This window comes from Hyperolius riggenbachi, chromosome 5, assembly GCF_040937935.1.
Source record: "Hyperolius riggenbachi isolate aHypRig1 chromosome 5, aHypRig1.pri, whole genome shotgun sequence".
In the NCBI taxonomy this organism is placed as follows: Eukaryota; Metazoa; Chordata; class Amphibia; order Anura; family Hyperoliidae; genus Hyperolius; species Hyperolius riggenbachi.
In genome coordinates, this window is record NC_090650.1 from 21,652,388 (window position 1) to 21,675,774 (window position 23,387).

General features: G+C 45.3%; 1 protein-coding gene across 1 annotated transcript in view; it reads left to right on the top strand.

Moving 5' to 3' along the window:
* WNT9A (Wnt family member 9A) overlaps positions 1 to 19,773 on the top strand; it is a 178,361-nt gene extending 158,588 nt beyond the window's left edge. The window contains exons 3-4 of the mRNA XM_068238530.1: positions 5,084 to 5,346; positions 16,833 to 19,773. Of these exons, the coding sequence (XP_068094631.1) occupies positions 5,084 to 5,346; positions 16,833 to 17,306 (737 nt within the window). The 3' untranslated portion in view covers positions 17,307 to 19,773. The remainder of the gene's footprint in view (positions 1 to 5,083; positions 5,347 to 16,832) is intronic.
* Positions 19,774 to 23,387: the final 3,614 nt, after the last annotated feature.

Consider the following 23,387-nt stretch of genomic DNA (forward strand, 5'->3'; position numbering starts at 1 on the left):
ATATTTAAAATTTTAAAATTTTTCGCCATAGTGCCCCTTTAAATGTTACAGTATTCTATAAACTGTTATAAATAGTTTAAAGCACTTTAAAAGCACATTGAAATCAGGCTATACTACAAGTCTGAATCCAGAATTGTCCGAAAGGAAATTATTTATCCACGTTTCGCCATGTATAACACAGGACTCAACTTACACAAAAACTCAACTTGCAAACGATCTCTCAGAACAGAACCGGATTGCACGTAGGGGACTGTCTGTGCTGCCCCAGTGGCCAAAGAATTAGACACACCCCTAATGACTAGTTTGTTCACTTTTAGCTCTGTACACAGCCGAAATTCTTCTTAGTATGGACCCAACAAGATGCTGATACTGTTGCTGAGCAATGTTGGCCCATGCTGACATAATGGCAGCTCTAAGTTGGGTCAGATTGTATGGAGGCACTTCCAAGCTTTGAAGTATCTTTCGACTTTGTCTCACAAATGCTCAATAGGATTGAGTTGAGGGGACTGAGCTGGCCATGGAAGCAGGTTAACGGGACTCTGAGCACCTGGCCTTTAAGCCAGACGACTTCCAACAAAGTCGTGCTATGACCCCTCTGCATGAGCCTCTTGCAATGACCATGCATGTCACTTTCTCTTCCTGCTTCAATCAGTGATGCACTTCTCTAACAGAGAAGACAGGGGTGACCCGGAAGTTATAACATAGCCAAGATGGCAGCCGCGATTTTTAAATTGAAATCAAACGAAAACTATTTGGTGTAGAACGGTGATTCAGGCATCAAATGCAAGAGGAGAGCACAAACTACAATATGGTATGCATCTTTAAGTACTTTGCAGTACTGGTCGGAGTCTTAACCACCCTGGCGTTCTGATAAGATCGCCAGGGAGGCTGCGGGAGGGTTTTTTTTAAATTAAAAAAAAACTATTTCATGCAGCCAACTGAAAGTTGGCTGCATGAAAGCCCACTAGAGGGCGCTCCGGAGGCGTTCTTCCGATCGCCTCCGGCGCCCAGAATAAACAAGGAAGGCCGCAATGAGCGGCCTTCCTTGTTTTGCTTACACCGTCGCCATAGCGACGAGCGGAGTGACGTCATGGACGTCAGCCGACGTCCTGACGTCAGACGCCTCCGATCCAGCCCTTAGCGCTGGCCGGAACTTTTTGTTCCGGCTGCGCAGGGCTCAGGCGGCTGGGGGGACCCTCTTTCGCCGCTGCTCGCGGCGAATCGCCGCAGAGCGGCGGCGATCGGGCAGCACACGCGGCTGGCAAAGTGCCGGCTGCGTGTGCTGCACTTTATTTGGCGCAAATCGGCCCAGCAGGGCCTGAGCGGCAGCCTCCGGCGGTGATGGACGAGCTGAGCTCGTCCATACCGCCCAGGTGGTTAAAGGCATACCCATGAGAGGTGCTCCGAGTGCCCTTTAAAACCTCTTCATCTGACCAGCCTACTTTTTTTTCTAGTTTTTAAGTGACCAATTTTGTCATTCCTGGGCCCAAAATGGGTGTCTTTTACAATTTTTCTGAGATACTAAAGGCACTTTTGATGGTCTCCTGTTGCTAAAGCCCATCCTTTGCAAAGTCCGTCTTGTTGTGTGTTGGGATATGCTTTGTCATACACCTGCATTGAATTCAGCTGTAATTTGTGTGTTGTGCCCTTCTGTTGCTGCAGACTATGCATGCTACTCGCCTTTCACCTCTCTCGTTCACCAGCCTTTTTCGACCAGAATAGTCCTTAGATCTAGAAGTTTTCTTTTCTCGACTGCCACTTTCTAAACACCCGAGATACTGTTGGGCGAGAAAATCCTGAAATAGTCATCATATTATAGATGATAGTACCAGCTCTTCTTGCTGTGACAATCATCACTCATTCAAAGTCAATTAAATCTTTCGTCTTACCCATTTTCACATTAACTTGCGTGATAACTATGTCGTTTGAAGTTGAGAGTTCCTTATATAAGTAACTTTGCGTTGTTATGTGACTCTGTCCTGTTGGACTGGTTTACTTTCAAATAAGAGGTGTCTCTAATTTTTTGGCTGCTTATTGTCTATATTGAAATAACTTAACCAAATAATCGGTGATTTTCAGAATATCGTCACTTTTAATTCTGTCCTATGTCAGGTTGTTCAGGGATTGGTAAAAGAGAAACAAAAGTTTGCTTTCCTAAAACAGAAAGAATTTGCGATAATTCAGGTTGGAGTGAGCTCGAGATGTCACCCAGGCACCACTGCTGAATATATGCAAATTAACCATTGTACCCTTAGAAGCTAAACACACCTCCAGAACCGCTGGAATGCAATGATGTGTCAGCTTGTTAATATGTACAGAGCCATAATAATCCAACATGCATACAGACTGTTTCGAATTGTTTGATCCTCATCAGTGCATGGCATGGATTAATTTGGCTCTATGGAGTAGAGCTTGTAAATCCGAGAGGCACAGACTAACCAGCAAGCTCATGGTGAGTGGTGACCCAGAACTCATTGGGGTGTGTAAGGGACTACAATGGTCCTAAAACCCCCCTTACTAAGATGTTAAGAAAAACAAAAGTTTGCTTTCCTAAAACAGAAAGAATTTGCGATAATTCAGGTTGGAGTACCATTGTAGTCCCTTACACACCTCAATGAGTTCTGGGTCACCATGAGCTTGCTGGTTAGTCTGTGCCTATTGGTAAAAGAGGACTCTAATAAATGACTGATCTATGGCCGGGGCCAGCCTTTAGTGCCTGACCTCCATAGAGGCTTCTCAGTCTCCCAGCGTGATCTGTGTGTTCAGGGTGACCTGTGACCTCAGTAAATGACGCCCTGTGATCTTGTTCCACTCCAGTGACAGTGATAGAGAAGTTTTCTGTTAGTTAGCTTGTTCCTCCAGCCCTGCCCTGTCTGTCTCAGAGCTACGGGACGGGGCTGAGGATTGAGGAATAACAAAGGCCCGTTTCTGAGAACTTCAGTCAATGGAAAAATTCATAAGTAACTTAAACCTCTGGACAGATATACGTAACCACAGCTTGCGTTCCTTCTCCGCCTTGTTGACCGATAATTCGAGCCGTGTTCCAGAAAATGCATTTATTTTTTTCTATTTTTGATAGGACGGATAAAGACTATTAATGGCTGTTAGGTTATCCCTTCTGTCTGTGTCCCCACTAGGGAGTTTTCCCTCACTTCCTGTTCCAAGAATCTCCATAGACCTTCAAAAGTTCCCGGGGAGGAAAGGAAATGAAGGACAATACTGAAAACCACACATAGGAGTTGATTCATTAAGCTGCGCTGCTAAAGCAGAACAGAGCATGCATTATGCACATGCTATGCGGGGTAGTGCAGCGTAACATGCGCGGCTAACTTGTTCGCGCTCCTTGCTAATAACGGCCGCTCCACTCATCCCGCCCTGAGCCCTGGCGGGTCCAGTGGCTTTCATAGACATGATCCCCACAGTTTGATTTGCCCAATTAGGCTGCCAGTCACTTGACAGGGGTTTATTGGTTATTAATAGGACTTCCTCCATGGATGAGGCCTACCACAGACGCCTTCACTGGTTTTGCCATTTTAGATGATGATGATGATGATGATGATGATGATGATGATGATGATGATGATGATGATGATGATGAATAAAATTTATTTATAAAGCGTTAACATATTATACAGCACCGTACAATAGATAGTAGAGATATTACAAAATTAAAGTGAACCTTCGGACTAAAAATCTACTCAGCAGAGCTGAAAAGGCTTGGTCTTTCTTTAACAGTTTCACAGCATCAGAACTTTGTTTTTCTTACCAAAGCATCATTTTTAGCTGCATTTTTAGCTAAGCTCCACTCATCAAAGAAAACTGCCTGGGCTTTTTTTCCCTGATGCTGTGCAAAGCATGATGGGATTTCCTATGTTGTTAGTCACGTTGCCTAGCAACTGGGAGGGGTGATCAGCACACAAGACAGTTGGAACTGTGTCTCATGCTCCCTGTCACATCATTTCAACCAAAAAGATGGCTGCCCTCATGAAATCAAACATTTGCCTGTTCTTTTAAAACAAGGTGGGTAAGAGATTATATTACCTATCTATTTTAATGAACATAACTAATGTAACTTAATGACAGTATGTTTGTTTAGGCTGAAGTTCCTCTTTAAGCTATTTTACATGGGGCTTTACAGAGATCAATTGTAAACAAAACCGTGATGTAACAATGTAGGGGATAAATATAGCAGGATGAGTTACCAAACTGAAGTGTTGTATCCTTACACAATAAGAACATTAGAACAACAATCACTGGTGTAGGCCAATTCATAGTCAATCAATAATTTGCCCCCCGACCCCGTCATAGCATTGGGAGGACACCTACTGTTCTAGGTCTGCTAGTCGCCAGACAGATCGCTGGACTCAGTGGTGTATCAATAAAGATTATTGGTTGTGAACGCAACTGGGCCTCTGCGATAATTACTTTGGCAAAAATTCGATCTCATCCCTAATTATTCTCGGGGGAGAAAAGCGTAGTGCTGGAGGTCCTCATTGTAAAATACGGCTGTAAAATCATCACTGAGGCCCATGAACCTGTAGTAGCACCCCTACTGATCTGACCACCTACCCAATCACCGTGTTCAGATACTCAACAGAATGGGCCAACCTGTAGCCAAACAGCATTTTGGACTTTTGCCCAATCACAAACGCTAACCTAGGTTCACATGTGCCAATCAGAGCTTTAGTTTATACAGAAATGACTTTTCTTGGATCCTTTTGAAAGAAAAAAAAATCAGGTTCCTTTGCTGCTGTTTTAACCCCCTTGACGTTATGATTCTATAGTGAGATTACTGGCTGTCATCATGATGACAGATGGTGATCTCACCAGGGGGAAGCCTCGGAGGAGAGGAAGAAGAATGGCGGCCGATGTCGGGATCCCCCGGAAGGTGCGTTAAAACGCCCGCTGCGGTCTTTGCTCTGCATATACTTCCTGGCGGCTACCACTAGTCCACCCCGAGCTGAACTCGTGATTATGGCTAAGGAGGTTAAATAATAGAAAAAAACAGACAAAAGTAATAACGGTAAAAAAAAAAAAAAAAAACACTGCACTAAAAAGTGACTATTTTTTCTTGCTTTTTCAGGTTTCAAGGAAACTGCGTTCCTGTACGCCATCTCCTCAGCAGGGCTCACCCACGCTATGGCGAAAGCCTGCAGCGCCGGGAGGATGGAACGCTGCACCTGTGACGAGGCTCCGGACCTGGAGAACAGAGAGGCGTGGCAGTGGGGCGGCTGCGGCGACAACCTGAAATATAGCAATAAGTTTGTAAAGGAGTTTCTAGGAAAAAAATCTGACAGGGACCTTCGAGCCCGAGTAGACTTGCATAATACCAATGTGGGGATCAAGGTAGGTACTCCGTGCTGGAGAGTTCTATTAAAGTTGTATGAACCTCAGCATTTCTTTTTTGCGCTAAAAGATTATTTAGAGCGTAAAACAAATTGTTAGCAGAACAACATTCAAACAGTTAAACACAGCACTTTATTCTTCAATGGAAGTTGTTACTGAATGAAGAGGTGATAACATTGTCTATTTACATTCCCTTGTCAACTACCATTAGTAAACATTCCAAAACGAAAAGCAAAGATCCTTGCGCTTCTACACAGGAGGTATAGTCACATACACAAATCTTCCCAGCTCCTTGGTGTGCTGTACTGTGCTGCTCCAAAGGATCAAGGCAATGTAAATCTGAAGGAAGAGATGGAGCGCACTATAGTGCATTTCCAAGGGTGGGCTTTATTCACAAAAATAAAAGTTATACTCACAAGATGGACAATGTACAATGCGCCTCTCAGCGGTACAGCCAACCGCTACACTCACTGGCAGTATGACGGCGGCACGCTGTGGCCCCCAAACTCAGCATGTGTGTATTCCAAAACGAAAAGCAAAGATCATACTGCCAGTGAGTGTAGCGGTTGGCTGCACCGCTGAGAGGCGCATTGTACATTGTCCATCTTGTGAGTATAACTTTTATTTTTGCGAATAAAGCCCACCCTTGGAAATGCACTATAGTGCGCTCCATCTCTTCCTTCAGATTTACATTAGTAAACATTCGCAGCAGTGCTGAAACTGAGCAGCACACGTAATAGAAGTAGAGAGAGCTGAGAAGTGATCACTAGATAGATTTTAATATATAAATACAGCAGCTATGCAATAAAATGCCATGGCAGCTTTCAGAGCAGATAAACTGTACTTTGGGAACTTGTAACGTGTAAACAGACAATATTACAGTTACCAAATGTATAACTGTATGGGTAATAAAAAGAAGAAAACACATTTTATTGAATGTTATGTCAGTATTTAATCCCACATTAGGTCACAGGAACTTTGCCACTTGTGATAAATGTCAGAATGTAAATCGGGGAGAGTAAATATTTTACAATGCACAAACGCTGGCTAAATCATTTGTAGATTAATATTAAAAAAAAAATCTATTTTATTAATTACATTATTTTAACTATAGTTCCTCTTTAAAGGGATCCTGAACTCAGAGAAATACTGCCACTTTATTCTTTAATAAACAATGCCGGTTGCCTGGCTTTTGTGCTGATGCTCTGCCTCTAATGCCCCATACTCACGGGCAACTTTTTGGCCTGTCGCCAGCACACGGGAGCGTGTGCGCGACAGGCCGGCGACAGCTCGTCGCCAGGTCCCTCCGCATACACACGGCGGAGGGACCTGGCAACTGATGCGGCGGAAGCTGTCGCTGTTGCTCCTCCCCCCGCCGGAAGCCCAATGTATTTCTTATCTTGTTGCTGTCGCTAGTCCGCGTACTCACGCGGACTAGCGACAGTTGCGGCGGTGACTGTCGCCAGGCGATTGAGCGGTTCAATCGCCCGGCGACATCAGCGACGAGCGACAGTTCGGGGTGCGCGCCCGTGCAACGCCGCATACTCACGGGCGACCTGTCGCTGCAACACGCGCGCGCCGCGTATTGCGGCGACATTTGTAGCCCGTGAGTATGGGCCATGATACTATAAGTCACCAGCCCAGAATGAGCATGTAGATCAGATGTGTTACTCTGGTGTGACTCCACTGGCTGCATGCTTGTTACAGAGCTGTGACTGAAAAACAACTACAAACAAACAAACACAGAACATTTATATCGCGCTTTTCTCCTGGTGGACTCAAAGCGCTAGAGCTGCAGCCACTAGGACGCACTCTATTAGCAGGAGCAGTGTTAGACAGACTTGCCCAAGGTCTCCTACTGAATTAGGTACTGGCTTACTGAACAGGCAGAGCCGAGATTCGAACCCAGGTCACCTGTGTCAGAGGCAGAGCCAAAAGCTCAGCAGGACAGCCAGGTAACTTGCTGCACTCTCCTAGCCGCAGGGCTGTTGAGTTGGGTTGATAGTAGGCATGACATAAATAGCTCTACTATAAGCTGCAGAATTTGGTCGGCCGGTACTGTTGAGTTCAATGCAGGCTCACAAGACAAATTTGCGGTAATTTTGTGGCACAGGCAGAAGTTTGATGGAAATCTTGTGAGCATGGCAGCGATGATTTCGCTCATTCCTACTATGACATTTTTATGACACCAAACACAGTGTTCCTGCAGGCCCTTAACCTCCTTAGCGGTAACCCCGTGTGTGACACGGGGTAAGCCGCCGGAGAGTGCCACTCAGGCCCTGCTGGGCCGATTTACATAATTTTTTTTTTGCTCGACGCAGCTAGCACTTTGCTAGCTGCGCCAGCACACCGATTGCCGCCGCCCCGCGCCCGATCGCCGCTATCCGTTGCGGCGCGCGGCCCCCCCAGACCCCGTGCGCTGCCTGGCCAATCAGTGCCAGGACTCCCAATGACGTCCGGGCGTCGGTGACGTCATCCCGCCCCGTCGCCATGGCGACGGGGGAAGCCCTCCAGGAAATCACGTTCTTTGAACAGGATTTCCTGATCGGAGATCGCCGAAGGCGATCGAAGCGGGCGGGGGGATGCCGCTGAGCAGCGGCTATCATGTAGCGAGCCCTGGGCTCGCTACATGATTTTAAAAATAAATAAATAAAAAAAACCTGCTGCGCTGCCCCCTGGTGGAATTTTTCATACCGCCAGGGGGGTTAAAGAGAACCCGAGGTGGGATGTAAAAATGTTACTGGGGCACAGAGGCTGGTTGTGCACACTAACACCAGCCTCTGTTGCCCCATGCTATGCCTCCAGGACCCCTCCTATCAGCGGGAGGGAAGGGACGCGGGCGTGTAGCGCCGATGCGGAGGAGGCGGGGGAGCGGCGCTGACAGACAGCGCATAGGTAAACATTGTGCTGGCGACACACTGCGTGTCGCCAGCACTGCGGGGGGTATAGCGGCACGCAGGGGGGTCCTGGAGGCATAGCATGGAGCAACGGAGGCTCTTCTTGGTGTGCACAACCAGCCTCTGTGCCCCAGTAACATAATTAAATCCCACCTCGGGTTCTCTTTAAAGAATAAGTGACACCCATGCTAACCTAGATATAAAAAACACATATATAAGTAGATAAATACTAGTTCTACTTACATAACAGATGTATTGCACTGTCCACGTTTATGATTCCTGTGAATAGTATAAAGGAAAAGCAGAGAATCCTATTCTAGACAGTTTCCATCTTGGTTACCTTTGACCTCCTGACATAATTTCCTCCCTCACTCTTTTTTTCTCCTCTTGCTAATTGTGTATTCCTCCAACGGAGAGAATTTACAACCAATCCGATCACTTCCAATTAGAATTGTGTGATCGAACAATTTTTTGCTGAACATAGTACGGTTAGTGGCCACCTTTACACTCTCCAGTTGGCAGCTCCTGGACCCAAAGAGACCACCATGGAATCAGCAAATGTGGGCACCTGCGGCTAATGGATGGACTTTGGGCGCCAAATGAAATGAAATGTGGAGTTAGGCACCACCAGGGGGGGTCTTAGGGATAGGTACCACCATGGGGGAGGGGCTTCTTAGGGTTAGGCACCACCAGGGGGGTCTTAGGGATAGGTACCACCTTCAGGGGGGGGGGGGGGCGCCTTAGGGTTAGGCATCAGTAGAGGGAGAGTTCTGTGTGATAGTAGAGTTAGGTTTAGTTGTAGTAAAATATTGATAATATTTTTCAATGTTTTACTGGTACTTTTGTTTTTTTTTGTTATAGACAATATCTTGTGATTTTATTATCATTATTTTAACATACTATATGTATTATTCTATCTCAGACACAGATGAGGGGGAATAAGACAGGCTAAACTCTCTAAATACATACAGGGTTCATTTCTCTGTTTTCCCTCTGTCCTGTGCAACAGTTCAGGTCCACTTTGAAGTACACCAGAGCTCAACAAAATAAAAAAAGTTTTATACATACCTGGGGCTTCCTCCACCTCCATCCGCTCGGATCACTCTCACGCCGCTGTCCTCCACTGCCTGCAGCTTTGGGAACCGGGTCCGTCACTTACATCAGTCGGCTCCAGTCTAGGCAGGAGAAGTGGGAAACAGTAAATTCGGGCGCCTGAGGCTAGTGGACAAATCGGGCGCCGCCATTCACTTCTATAATAAATATCGTTTAATGGGCGCCCGGTAGGAAAAAAGGGCGCCGGAGAAAACTAACGTTTTAAAAGCGGCGCCCGGAGACTTAATGTTTTATTACTGTTTCTCATGATTACACATTATTTAATGATTTATACATGTTTAAATATTATTTTTAAACGAAAACCAGTACAATATTTTTCCCAAACATTATTTTTAAACGAAAAACATTACTTTTTTTTTTTTTTTTTATACATTATTTTTAAAAGAAAACAATTACAGGGGGGTCTTAGGTTTAGGCACCAACAGGGGGGTCTTAGGTTTAGGCACCAACAGGGGGGTCTTAGGTTTAGGCACCAACAGGGGGTCTTAGGTTTAGGCACCAACAGGGGGGTCTTAGGTTTAGGCACTAACAGGGGGGTCTTAGGTTTAGGCACCAACAGGGGGTCTTAGGTTTAGGCACCAACAGGGGGGTCTTAGGTTTAGGCACCAACAGGGGGGTCTTAGGTTTAGGCACTAACAGGGGGGTCTTAGGTTTAGGCACCAACAGGGGGGTCTTAGGTTTAGGCACTAACAGGGGGGTCTAGGGGTTAGGGGTAGGTACAGGGAGGGTTACTTAGGCACCAACAGGGGGGGTCTTAGGTTTAGGCATCAACAGGGGGGTCTAGGGGTTAGGGGTAGGTACAGGGAGGGTTACTTAGTAATTTTTTTTTTAAACGTTATTATGCGTTTCATTATTTAAACGAAAGATTAACGTTTTTACAATTGCCGATTTAATACACATTATTTAATGATTTATAACGTTTAAAACCATTACTTTTAAACGAAATACATTTTTAAACGTAATCCATGTTTATCGTTAAAAACCCGGCGCCCTTTTTTCCCATCGCCCCTTTTTAACGTACGCGGAGAAGTGCGCCCTCTATGTATCTCTCCAGAGGCTGCTGGAGAGATACGCACACGGCGCACTTCTCTTACGTCAGACTGGCTCCGATTGACCTAAGTGACAGGACCCGGTTCCCAAAGCTGTGGGCAGCGGAGGACAGCGGCGTGAGAGTGATCCGAGCGGATGGGGCTGGAGGAAGCCCCAGGTATGTATAAAACTTTTTATTTTCTTGAGCTCTGAGTCCCTTTAAAGGTTAGTATGCTGTTGCCTATCTTTTAGAGCAGAGAGGAAGTTCTGAGTTCAGGTCCAAACCTCCCTGGCGGTTAATTTTTTTTGCCACATGGGCAAAAATCCTTTTTTTTTAAAATTTTTTTTTTTTTGTTTCATGTAAAGCTACCAGAGTGGTAGCTACATGAAACACCACTAGAGGGCGCATGTGTCCCTCTAGTGTGATCGTCGCTGGCACTAATAGCAAACAGGGGAGCGCGTATATAACGCGTTCCCCTGTTTGGCTTCTCCTGTCGCCATGGCGACGATCGGGATGACGTCATGGACGTCAGCCGACGTCCTGACGTCAGGCGCATCTGATCCGGCCCATAGCGCTGCCCGGAACTCATTGGTCCGGGCAGCGCAGGGCTCTGGCGGGGGGGGGCCCTCTTTCGCCGCTGCGTGCGGCCGATCGCCGCAGAGCGGCGGCGATTAGGCTGTGCGCGCAGCTAGCAAAGTGCTGGCTGCGCGCAGAGCACTTTGAATGGGGCGAATCGCCCCAGTACAGCCTGAGAAATCCTCCTGCGCGGCATAGCCCGAGCTCAGCTCGGGCTTACCGCCAGCTTTAAGTTTAAGGTCACATGACCCGATTTTCATAGCAGGAATTTTAGCCGCAGAAGCCTCATTCAGCACATCAGGTGCACACATAATGCTCTGAAGCACACAATGACAAACTGCGCGTTGGAAGCGGTGGTGTATGCAGAAGTGTGAAGAGGACGACAGCACGCTGTGTCAGGGACAGGTGTTCTAAGTTCCGCGGCTCTTCTTCCTGTCGCTGTGTGCGTCTCTCAGTAAACAATGTGTGAGCGGAGTGTAATGTAATTCAATCAGGAAATCTCGTCCTCCTAATCTGTCTCCGAACTGTTTGTGAAACCACCACACAGATTATGAAATCATCCAGGGCCGCCTTCGGCCCCTATTGTGTCTCCACAGAGCTTCTAGAGAGACCTCAGCCACTAATGAAAGGGAGGACCTGTCTGCCATTAGCCGCAGTGATTAAACCGAGAGCTTCTTCAGTCTCTTCCTTATTGAGATGTCTGGCATGTGAATGGGACTCTTATTAAAAACACAATTTCCTTTCTATTGGCTAATAAAGGCCCTGGTTATTCAGCTGTTTATTCTGAGAAAGCAAAGTCCCTTTCTGGCAGCGAGAGGTCCCCCCCATCCCCCCCACCCCCACTCGCCTCCTCTCCACTTATGACAAGTGTTCAGCTCCTCTCCAGAGAATTCCCTCACCCTTCCAGGGGCTGCTAATGGTGAACAAGCACTACGACTGCAAGAGGAGGAAATGGCTAGAACACAGGTAGATAGGTAGATAGGTAGATATTAGATAGATATGAGGTAGGTGGGCAGGCATTAGATAGATATGAGGTAGGTGGACAGGCAGTAGACAGATATGAGGTAGGTGGACAGACAGTAGATAGATATGAGGTAGGTGGACAGGCAGTAGACAGATATGAGGTAGGTGGACAGACAGTAGATAGATATGAGGTAGGTGGACAGGCAGTAGACAGATATGAGGTAGGTGGGCAGGCATTAGATAGATATGAGGTAGGTGGACAGACAGTAGACAGATATGAGGTAGGTGGACAGACAGTAGATAGATATGAGGTAGGTGGACAGGCAGTAGACAGATATGAAGTAGGTGGACAGACAGTAGATAGATATGAGGTAGGTGGACAGGTCGTAGACAGATATGAGGTAGGTGGGCAGGCAGTAGATAGATATGAGGTAGGTGGGCAGGCATTAGATAGATATGAGGTAGGTGGGAAGACATTAGATAGATATGAGGTAGGTGGGCAGGCAGTAGATAGATATGAGGTAGGTGGGCAGGCATTAGATAGATATGAGGTAGGTGGGCAGGCATTAGCTAGATATGAGGTAGGTGGGCATATGTTAGCTAGATATGAGGTAGGTGGGCAGACATTAGATAGATATGAGGTAGGTGGGCAGACATTAGATAGATATGAGGTAGGTGGACAGGCAGTAGATAGATATGAGGTAGGTGAGCAGGCATTAGATAGTTATGAGGTAGGTGGGCAAACATTAGATAGATATGAGGTAGGTGGACAGACAGTAGATAGATATGAGGTAGGTGGACAGGCAGTAGACAGATATGAGGTAGGTGGGCAGGTATTAGCTAGATATGAGGTAGGTGGGCATATGTTAGCTAGATATGAGGTAGGTGGGCAGACATTAGATAGATATGAGGTAGGTGGGCAAACATTAGATAGATATGAGGTAGGTGGGCAGACATTAGATAGATATGAGGTAGGTGGGCAGACATTAGATAGATATGAGGTAGGTGGGCAGACATTAGATAGATATGAGGTAGGTGGGCAGGCATTAGATAGATATGAGGTAGGTGGGCAGGCATTAGATGGTTATGAGGTAGGTGGGAAGGCATTGGATAGATATGAGGTAGGTCAGCAGGCAGTAGATAGATATGAGGTAGGTGGGCAGATATTAGATAGATATGAGGTAGGTGGGCAGATATTAGACTGATATGAGGAAGGTGGGCAGATAATAAGCCGCATCTACACACGTAGATGCGGCCGCGATGCTCCTTATCAATCGAGCCGCTGATGCGGCTCGATTGATAAGATCCAACAGGACGGATCTTACTTCCGCCGATTCCCTGCTCGTTCCCCGCGAGGGGACAATGGCAGGGCATCGAGCGGAAGATAAGCGGCGCCGGCGGGGACGAGCGGGGAATCGTATGCGGCGCACGCGCGGCGAGCGGGGAAGCGACGGGCACGCGCGGGTACGCGGAAGAGGCGATCCGGCGGCTAATCGAGCTGCCGGATCGCAGCCTCATCTACGCGTGTAGACTGATATGAGGTAGATATATACATCTTACAGTAGATATTATTTATTTAAATTATCCTTAATGATAGATAGATAGATAGATATGCAGATATTAGATAGATATTAGGTATATATGCAGGTATGCAGATAGATGGGCAGATAGCATTACATGACTAAGTGAATGGGTGAAAGTTGCATTCCTGCCATAGTTTTAGTTCAATTAAGGTGTGATATCTTGCAAAGAATTACTCTACTGAATACATCCAGTTGATCTCACACCCTGGGCCTTATGCTGGGAATACACAATGAGATTTTTCAGTAGATTTACTGTCCGATTTTCCGATCGTTTTTCTGATCGATTTCCATTCACTTCTATGAGAAATCGATCTGAAAAATGATCGAAAATCAGATGTCAAAAATTATCTATTGAACCATCTATCTGCCCAAAAAAAATCCCATGGTGTATTCCCAGCATTATACAACTGACTTTTTATCCTAATTTTTCTCCTAGGTGATACTAATAATAATCTCGATAGTGCTTTTTTTTTCACCTACTTTTTCTAACTTTCCCAATTAGAGTGCTGAAAAGTCATTTTAACCTGAAGATGAAAAATTAAAGAGGGGGGGGGGGGGGGGGGGGCTTAGAACTGAATTGAATAAGGGCCAAGTCTCTTAGCATTAGCTGAGGGAAACAGTTGTTGGTTTTTCTTGAAGTGCCCCTGTTCCCGGCCAGGAGGGGGTTAAGTGCGCCAGCGCAGGTTGCGCAGGGCCAGCGTGCGGGATGCTTTAATTAAATTTGTCCATGTTTCTCAGCAGAGTATCATTAAGCGGGGCTTTCCGAGTAGAATGTACCATGGTTGCTAAGTTTCTTAATCCCCCGAGGGCCGACCTTGGCTGAGGTGTGTTTGGTGAAGCATATCCCAGCGAGGTGAGGGGCACCTGGCAGGGGTGTGCGGTTACCAAGCAGAGCATGGCATCCGAGCATGCCTGGCTGGTGTTCTGTCTCTCCTCTCGCTGAACTCTACCTGTAGGCTCCTAGTTCCCAGGCACGGCCGACATGTTCATGTTTCCTCACTCGCTGGTCTGCTTGTGGCATGTCGGGAAGGGGGCTGCAGAGCTGGGGCCTCCGCTCATTATATTTCTGCAGAGAAATTCGAAACACACAATGAATTATCAGAGCCGGGACAAGCGGAACAGCAGTTAACCCACAAAGTGCCCGTTAGAGAGGAACTGTAGTGGAAATAACACCATGAATAAAATTTGCTTATTTTATTTTACAATATTTATTTCTGCATTATTTTGTCAGTGTTTGCCCCAGTCTGAAATTTATCACAGGTCGCGTCATCTTTAGTCCAGTCAGGTGGTCTCTGCAGAATGTTTGTTTACTGAGAGTTCTAAAGTCAGTAAAAAAAATACCTATGCTCTCAGATTGCTTGGGGGGGTCGGGATTCCGCATACTAAAGAGAATCTGTACTGTGAAAATCTTACATAAATAAATGTACCAGCCTGTTCGTTGTCTTCTCCTAGCCCCCTCTGTGACATTTTCTCAGCTCCCCGCTGCTTTCCTGGTGATAAAATCACTGTTTCATTCATTGTTTTTGTAAACAATGAAGATGGCTGCCAAACAGAAAATACACCATCAGAGCAGGTGCCCGTTTGCAGTGGCTCCTCTCAAGCCTGACTTGACTGCCGGAATGTTACTCCCACTTGTTGCCTTAGCTGCTTATCTGGGCTCTGCACTGATCTTTCTGCACTCACAACTGTTCACAAGGTCAAAGCTCTGTGAGCCTCTCAGACAGGCTGGCTGTGAGCAGAGACCTTGCCTGTGACTCATACACACAGCACACAGGAGAGCAGAGGGGGGCGTGCATAACTTCTCCCTATCACAGCACAGTGCATTCCTCCCTGGGTCGACAAAGCTTGACAAAGAAAAGAAGATTAGATATATTACAGAGACAGTGCAACTAGAAAAGGCTGCAGTAATCCAGACCACATTAGAACAGGTATAGGTACTTATAGGATAGAAGAAATAAGGCTGACAATTTAGTTAGAGTCTCTTTAAACAGCCTAGGCTAAGCCTCACGGGAAAGGTGGAACTTATTGCTGTCTTCCTTCCTGATGAGGATATTGCACCTCACTTCCTGTCCTTCTAATGGCTGAAGCCAAGAAACAGTTTGATTTCTAACTGGAAAATTATGAGATATAGCATTCTCTAAACCAGATTCCTGGCCCGGTGTCTAATAGCAGATAACAGCATTTCTTCTTTGCCCTAAAAGATTTACAGCATATAATATACTACCACAATTTTTTTTTGTAGCAGAACAACGTTCAAACAGCTAAACATAGGACTTGTTCAATTGAAAGCTCCCTGCAGTGAGAGCCTCATCGAAATTGGTGATAACATTATCTTGTGTTTACTTAATTGTAGCAAGAGAGGAATGTAAACATTCCCCGGTAGTGCTGAATCTCCTTCTAATGTGTGCAGATCAGACACAGCTCAGAAATGATCACTGAGTACATTACAATATATAAATACTGTAGCTATGAATATAATACACTGGCAGCTTTCAGAGCAAATAAACTGTACTTTGGGAACTTGCAATTTCTAAATGAATAATAAACCTTGTACACAAAAGCAAATATGATAGCTGTATTAGTTATAAAAAGTAGGAAAAAATATTTTTATTAAATAAAATATATTAAGCCTGTAACTGGGAGCGGTTGTGCTCAGAGTTCAATAGCTACACGTACATTAAAAAAAAGTGAGTTAAAAAGGGCACCATACCCTAGACTATCTGTAAATTTACAGATATATCATGCTATCTACTTTTATCGTTGGTAGAATATTCTACTATATTAAGTCCTAACCTAACTTTCGCGTAAGCCCTCCCCTACCTACCGCCAACCCTCCCTACCTACGCCAAGCCCTAACCCCCCTTTGCCATGTCTATTCCACGTGGAGTATTGGTAAATTACTGATATTCCACTATTGTCACTGCTTAATTCCACGGTACAATATTGGTAATTTTTACAGATATTTTACCAACACCTAATCCAGCCCTCTTCTTACGGGAGCAATCTCTCTACCAATGCCTAATCCCAATAGACTCCCCGCTGCAAAATTTGCTGATATTAAAATATTGTCTTATTTTTGTTTTTAACACTGCACCCATATTACCTTTTCCAGTCTATGAAAGATGTTATAACATACATTGAAGAAATAGCTGCACCCTTTTTAACTTGCACTATTTTTAAATGATTCGGTAGTCATTCCCTTGTTGCTTCTCCCTGTTTGGCACTGATCCATTTCTTCTTACTTAGATTGCCATCACTAAAGTGGCATCTAGTCTTCTTATGTGCCGCCTCTTTAATTAATCTTTTTCTTTCCTTTTGTTCTAGGTGATCAAATCTGGAGTGAAGACCACTTGTAAATGTCATGGGGTGTCCGGTTCCTGCACAGTCCGCACCTGCTGGAGACAGCTTTCACCTTTCCACGAAATTGGAAAGCAACTGAAGCAAAAATATGAGACTTCTCTCAAAGTAGGAAGTACCACCAATGAAGCTACAGGAGAAGGGGACATTTCTCCACCCAAAAAACCTGTTTCTGGTCACAGTGACCAAATTCCAAGGACTACAGACCTTATTTACATTGATGATTCTCCAAGCTTTTGCCGGATGAGCAAATACTCTCCTGGTACATCAGGGAGAAGATGTTACAAAGATAAAAACTGCGAAAGCATTTGCTGTGGTCGAGGACACAATACTCAGAGCAAGGTGGTGACGAGACCTTGCCAGTGTCAAGTCCGCTGGTGCTGCTATGTGGAATGTAAACAGTGCACGCAAAGAGAGGAGGTGTACACATGTAAAGACTAATTTACTCTCGCTGGCCTTAGAAACGTTGTAGAGACCATCAAAGGATATGGATACAAACAGGGTTTGGTTGTTAAAATTGGCTGGAGACCTGTTCTTAAAGAAGCACTTTTGTCGGGTACTTTTACCCAACTGTGTTCTCGTTGAGGTTTTAAACTTTATAGGCTGCAATGGAAAATTTTCAATAGTGCCTGGGTAGATAGTGGACATTCCATGTCATCTTGGTCATCTTGGCCATCTCATGGTCCTTCATGAAACAGTCTAACAACGACGACACAGTCTAACAAGTTACTCCTGGATCGTTGACTGGAGACAAACTCAACTCTTAAACAGGACAGAATACAAAAAGGCAACTCTGATGAGAGTGACTGGATGAGAAGGGAATCTTTCTGCTTTCCAGTTGAGACACACACACACACACACATGTTGAAACGAAGGTCGCAAGTGTAGACTGAAGGAACTTGTGTAAAGAAAAAAAAATGTGCAAAGCCAAACGACAGCTTAGGTCTCATAATGCTGTAAAGCAATTTACTTTTTAACAAAATCAGGGCTGTCCTTAAGACATTGGTGAGTCTGAGGTAGTCTCAGTAGTGCCTTCTCCACACCTGTGCTCATTCCAGGAGCCACCAACTTCATTCTAACCCTTACACTCACCCTAACTCTAAGCTTGAAGCTTATGCTAAGCACAGTGTTACTAGTTAACCTACCTAACTAACCCTTAAAAGCTCACAAGGGTGTCTTCTGTAGAACTGCAAGCACAGATCATTTACTATTATTACTGTTACCATTTGTTGTCTATAAAGTGCCAACATATTATGCAGCGCCATAAGCAGTCACAATGACACAGGATGGGAGGAGGGTGGTAAAGTTTCTGCATACCCTGGTAGGACATGTCAAGGCTTGTGGGTCCACAGATGCCATGTTCATAACATATGGTGTTCAGTAGTTTGAAAATATTATCACAATGGCACAGTTATGTTGTCTATAGCTTACCCCCCCCCCCCCCTAAACTCCCCCCACTCTCTTAAAAACCACATTACACCACCGCCAACCCACACACAAGTGGCTAGCACCAATTAGACATCTAATTTAGAAACTCAGGAAATTATTAACTGAGCTTTAGAGGGAACTGGCTTTCACTTTAGTGGTTTGCTGGTTGGCCTGAAGTCTACTCTGACATACTGCAAGTAGTGCAGTATGTAAGGAACAGCACCACAAGGTCAAGCTGCGGTTGGCTCAGTTTGGTAATGTTTTCAAGCCACTGACTTGCAATGTAGGCTTAAAATTCCAACCTCTCCACCTACCACGGGTGGACCTTTTGCTGCTTGGGAAGTGTGGCCCTGAGCTACCTGTTGTATCACCAGAAATGACAAAAGGATCATCTCATGCAGCTTATGAAGCAAGGCTGATCTTTCAAATGCAAGAGTCCAAACCAGATGCCCTTTTAGCACTATCACTGTCTTAAAATGAAAACCACTAGTAAAAATGTATTTTTCATTGTACAGTATATATACATATATAAATATATAGACTTTTTCTTCTTTGAATTCTCCTTGACTTAAACTAACCCTGTGGAGGTTAAAGTTAAAACTCTTTAAGGGCTAAACAACGGCACTCTCTATGTTGTTGAGAATTTTTGTACCATTTATTGACATGTCATATCACTGACTTCAAAGTGTTGCCAGTGGAGAAAATTCCAATAAGCGATGAAAATCACCTAGTTGCTTGAGATTAAAGTTATCCATATAGTTTAGTAGACTGAGTCCTACTTCGATCTAGTTCAGAATGGTACATACCCTACGATCGTTTTTGTAGTCGTACTGCAGGCTAGAAGCAGGCGGCCATTTTGGCTTCACACAAAGAACGATTGATGTGCACAGTGGTGCCTGATCTGATTTATGTAACACTAGGACTTATAAGATCCTTTATGGATACTGTACTATACTGAGAAACCACTACAGAAAAGACTATGGTATCATTATTCATATGTGCCAGCTAAGCAAACCTTTGACTGATAATTTGTCCAGCCACATCGAATGTTCCTTGCCGTTGCTAAGCTGTGAATAGTCAATTTTTTTTATTATTTGTATGAAACGAATATAACATGTTGCTTAAGAACATTTTACATAGTGTGACAAAGCTACTGGAGTTGGTCCTAAGTGTAGACAAGAATACGTGAGTGCTGTAGAAGGAACTATAGTCTGACAACAACAACAAAAAAAACCTCTTGGTCCTTTTCCATGAAATGTGTCAGAAGGAGTTTTTTTTATAGTGAAAATATTAGTAGTATACCCCTATTTGTTTTCTTGGCTGATCAAGGGAAACTATTGTCCACCATGGGTCCACAGAATAGTCCTAAAACTATATTTCAAATTCTACATTGGATAAAGTTACACAAATATGGCAGGTGATATCTATACTTCTGCCTAGTCTCTTATAGCTGACTAGGAGTAAACCTTAAAGAGAACCTGAGGTGTGTTTAAAGAATGTTCTCTGCATACAGAGGCTGGATATGCCTATACAGCCCAGCCTCTGTTGCTATCCCAAACCCCACTAAGGTCCCCCTGCACTCTGCAATCCCTCATAAATCACAGCCGTGCTGTGAGGCTCTGTTTACATCTGTAGTGTCAGTCTCAGCTGCTCCCCCGCCTCCTGCATAGCTCCGGTCCCTGCCCCTGTCCCTTCCCTCCAATCAGCAGGGAGGGAAGGGATGCAGGCGGGGACTGGAGTTCTGCAGGAGGCGGGGAGAGCAGCAGACTGACACTATAGAGATAAACACAGCCAGCTCTGACAAGCTGTTTGTCAGCAGCGTGGCTGTGATTTATGAGGGATTGCAGAGTGCAGGGGGCCCTTAGGGGGGTTTGGGATAGCAACAGAGACTGGGCTGTATAGGCAGATCCAGCCTCTGTATGCAGATAATATTCTTCAAACCCACCTCGGGTTCTCTTTAAAGGAAGACTATCGCAAAAAAATGTAACATTTAAAACCAATACATATACAATGCACATTTTGATCCAGAATAAAATGCACTAAAAATGTATTTTTTTTCCGAGGTGTCTGTCACTTACAGTGGAGAATATGACATATCTCCCAGGTGTTGGAATAGTCCATTTCCTCTTAGGGGATTCTCAGGGCTTTCTTTATTTTTAAAAGCACTCGCTGAATGGCAGGTGCTTCGTCCCACTGTCAAAAAGTGTACAAGCAAGTCGAGAGGCTGGCTGGTATCTTTGTGTAGATCCTTTACATGGAGTGCAAGAATAAAGGAAAAGCAGAGAACCCTGCAATAAGGAGATGGAGTAGTTCAAAACCTGTCAGATTTACTTACTTTAAGAAACCGCAACATTGGAAAAAAGTAATTCACAGTGCATTTTATTTAGAAAGAAATGTGGTACATTAATAAGACTCTGCAGCCATATTAAAAGTTATTTTTTTTACCTCTTATTTCGTTTAAGGATGATAGTCAGGGCTAAAATGACGCATTCCCGCGGCAGAATGAAGATTTTATAACCCCCAATTACCCGTGGCAAAAACCCGGGTGCGCTTCCTGGTAGAGGCAGAGCTTTCTGCAGTAGCTCTGCCTCTCCTTGCATCAATCCCAGCTGATCGCCACCTCTCCCCGCCCCTCTCAGTCTTCTTTCAATGAAAGGGGCGGGGAGAGGCGGCGATCAGCGATGGATTGACGTGAATGAAGGCGGAGCTACAGCACAAAGCTCTGCTTCCCCGGGCAGCAAAATCCACGACTTTGATAGTCGTGGATTTTTTCCCTAGGATTGGGGGTTATAAAACCCTCATTTTGCCGTGAGAATGCGTAGTTTTAGCCCTAACTATCACCCTTAACTAAATAAGAAGTAAAAACTTGTTTTTTATATGGCTTTAGAGTCTCTTTAAGGCCAGTTGTGAAGATTATGAATGATTATATTTTTCAAGGGCTACTTTGGCACAAGTGTGGTAGATGAGAAGGTATTTTTAGCTTGCTTAGTAGACCTTCCAGTGGATCATTCATAAACAAGGACTTTATTGGTAGGTACATTGCACCAAAGGATAGCTCCATGCGTAGCTACTACAATCATCAATACTTTGCCAGATTCTGCTTCTACTGAATACATTGGTTTATTAAAGACTAATATTAAAGTGCTAACTGAAATCAAGAATACCTTGGCCACTGTTATAGATTAGCAAATAAAAGTGCCCTCCATTATAAGTCATCTGAAGAGCAATTACAGTCTAGTTCAGGCATGGGCAAACTCGGCCCTCCAGCTGTTATGGAACTACAAGCCCCACAATGCATTTGCCTTTATGAGTCATGACTGTGGCTGTCAATGCATTGTGGGACTTGTAGTTCCTTAAAGAGACACTGTAACATCAAAAATATCTCCTGGGGATACTCACCTCGGGTGGGGGAAGCCTCGGGATCCTAATGAGGCTTCCCACGCCATCCTCTGTCCCATGGGGGTCTCGCTGCAGCCCTCCGAACAGCCGCCGACAGACCCGACTGTCAATTCAATATTTACCTTTGCAGGCTCCAGCAGGGGCGCTGTGGCTGCTTTCGGCTCCGAAGTAGACGGAAATACCCGATCTCAGTCGGGTCCGCTCTACTGCGCAGGCGCCGGAGACTTGTGCCTGCTCAGTAGAGCAGACCCGACGGCGATCGGGTATTTCCGCCTACTTCGGAGCCGACAGCCGTCAGAGCGCCTGCGCAGGAGCCGGGAAGGTAAATATTGACGTCACCGCTGTACGGAGGGCTGCAGCGAGACCCCAGAGGGACGGAGGACGGCGAGGGAAGCCTCATTAGGATCCTGAGGCTTCCACCCCCCGAGGTGAGTGCCCCCCAGGGGACGTTTTGACGTTACAGATTCTCTTTAACAGCTGGAGGGCCAAGTTTGCCCATGCCTGGTCTAGTTATATGTTACCACCATATGGCCAACATCCCTTTTGGGGTTTGTCTGGAGACTTGCTGTTCTCATCCTTGGTCTGGTTGATGGGCCTTCCTTATCAATCTCGTCAAACATTAGAAGGTTGGTTGTATGGGTTTTTAATCCTAACAACCATACAGTTAAGAAAAGTGTTTCTGTTGCAAGTTAGTTCTCTCCAATTTTCAAGTTAACAATGAGTTACTGCTGAACTGCTAGAACAACCACAACAAACACATGTAAAGTGCTTTTCTCCCATAGGATTCAAAGCACATAAGCATGGCTCAGACCAGTAATTGGTAGATTGGTAAATTTTGGTATAGAGGAAGAATTCTGCAAGTCCACATAGGCCAGGCTAAACACGTGACTTTTCAGTCTGGATTTGAACAGCTCCAGGGATGTTGCTGTCTTTACTGAGTGTGGTAGAGAATTCCAAAGGGTAGGGGCAGTATGTCAGAATTCTCTGGCTTTAACAGTTTTGAGGTGCACTCTGGGAGTGACCAAGTTTACCTGCTGATCTGAGGTTGTGAGAGGTGTGGTGCAGCTTCAGCAAGTCCTTCATGTATCCAGGGCCCAAATTGTGTAGTGATTTGAATGTCAACAGTCCAGCTAAAGCTGTGTAGTAAATTGATGACATGAGCGGTTATTTCCACCTACAGGGTTGTCCCTATTTCCTGCTGGACAAGGACTGTGTTTATATTTTTGTAATTCCTAAAAGCTGCTTGCCGGGTGCTTGATCACGTTATGAAGAACTACTCTTGGTTACTTTTTTGTGGACCAAATGCAACAAAACATCAAAAGTACAGTGCTACCATTTTTAAAACAAAAGGTATCTACATACTTTCTGTTTTAACCTCTTGACGACCAGCTAACGCCGATTGGCGTAAACTGGTCGTCTGCGGGTTACCATGGAAACGGCCGCTCGATCGAGCGGCCTTTCCATGTCAGTTCACGGAGGGTGTCTCCGTGAACAGCCGGAGAGCCGCCGATCGCAGCTCTCCGGCAAAATGTAAACAGGCGGGGAAGAAATCCCCGCTGTTTAAATCATACGGCGCTGCTGCGCAGCAGCGCCGTCAGGCAGATCGGCGATCCCCGGCCTCTGATTGGCCGGGGATCGCCGGCATATGATAGGCTGAAGCCTATCCTACAATGCGCAGGACGGAACTCCGTCCTG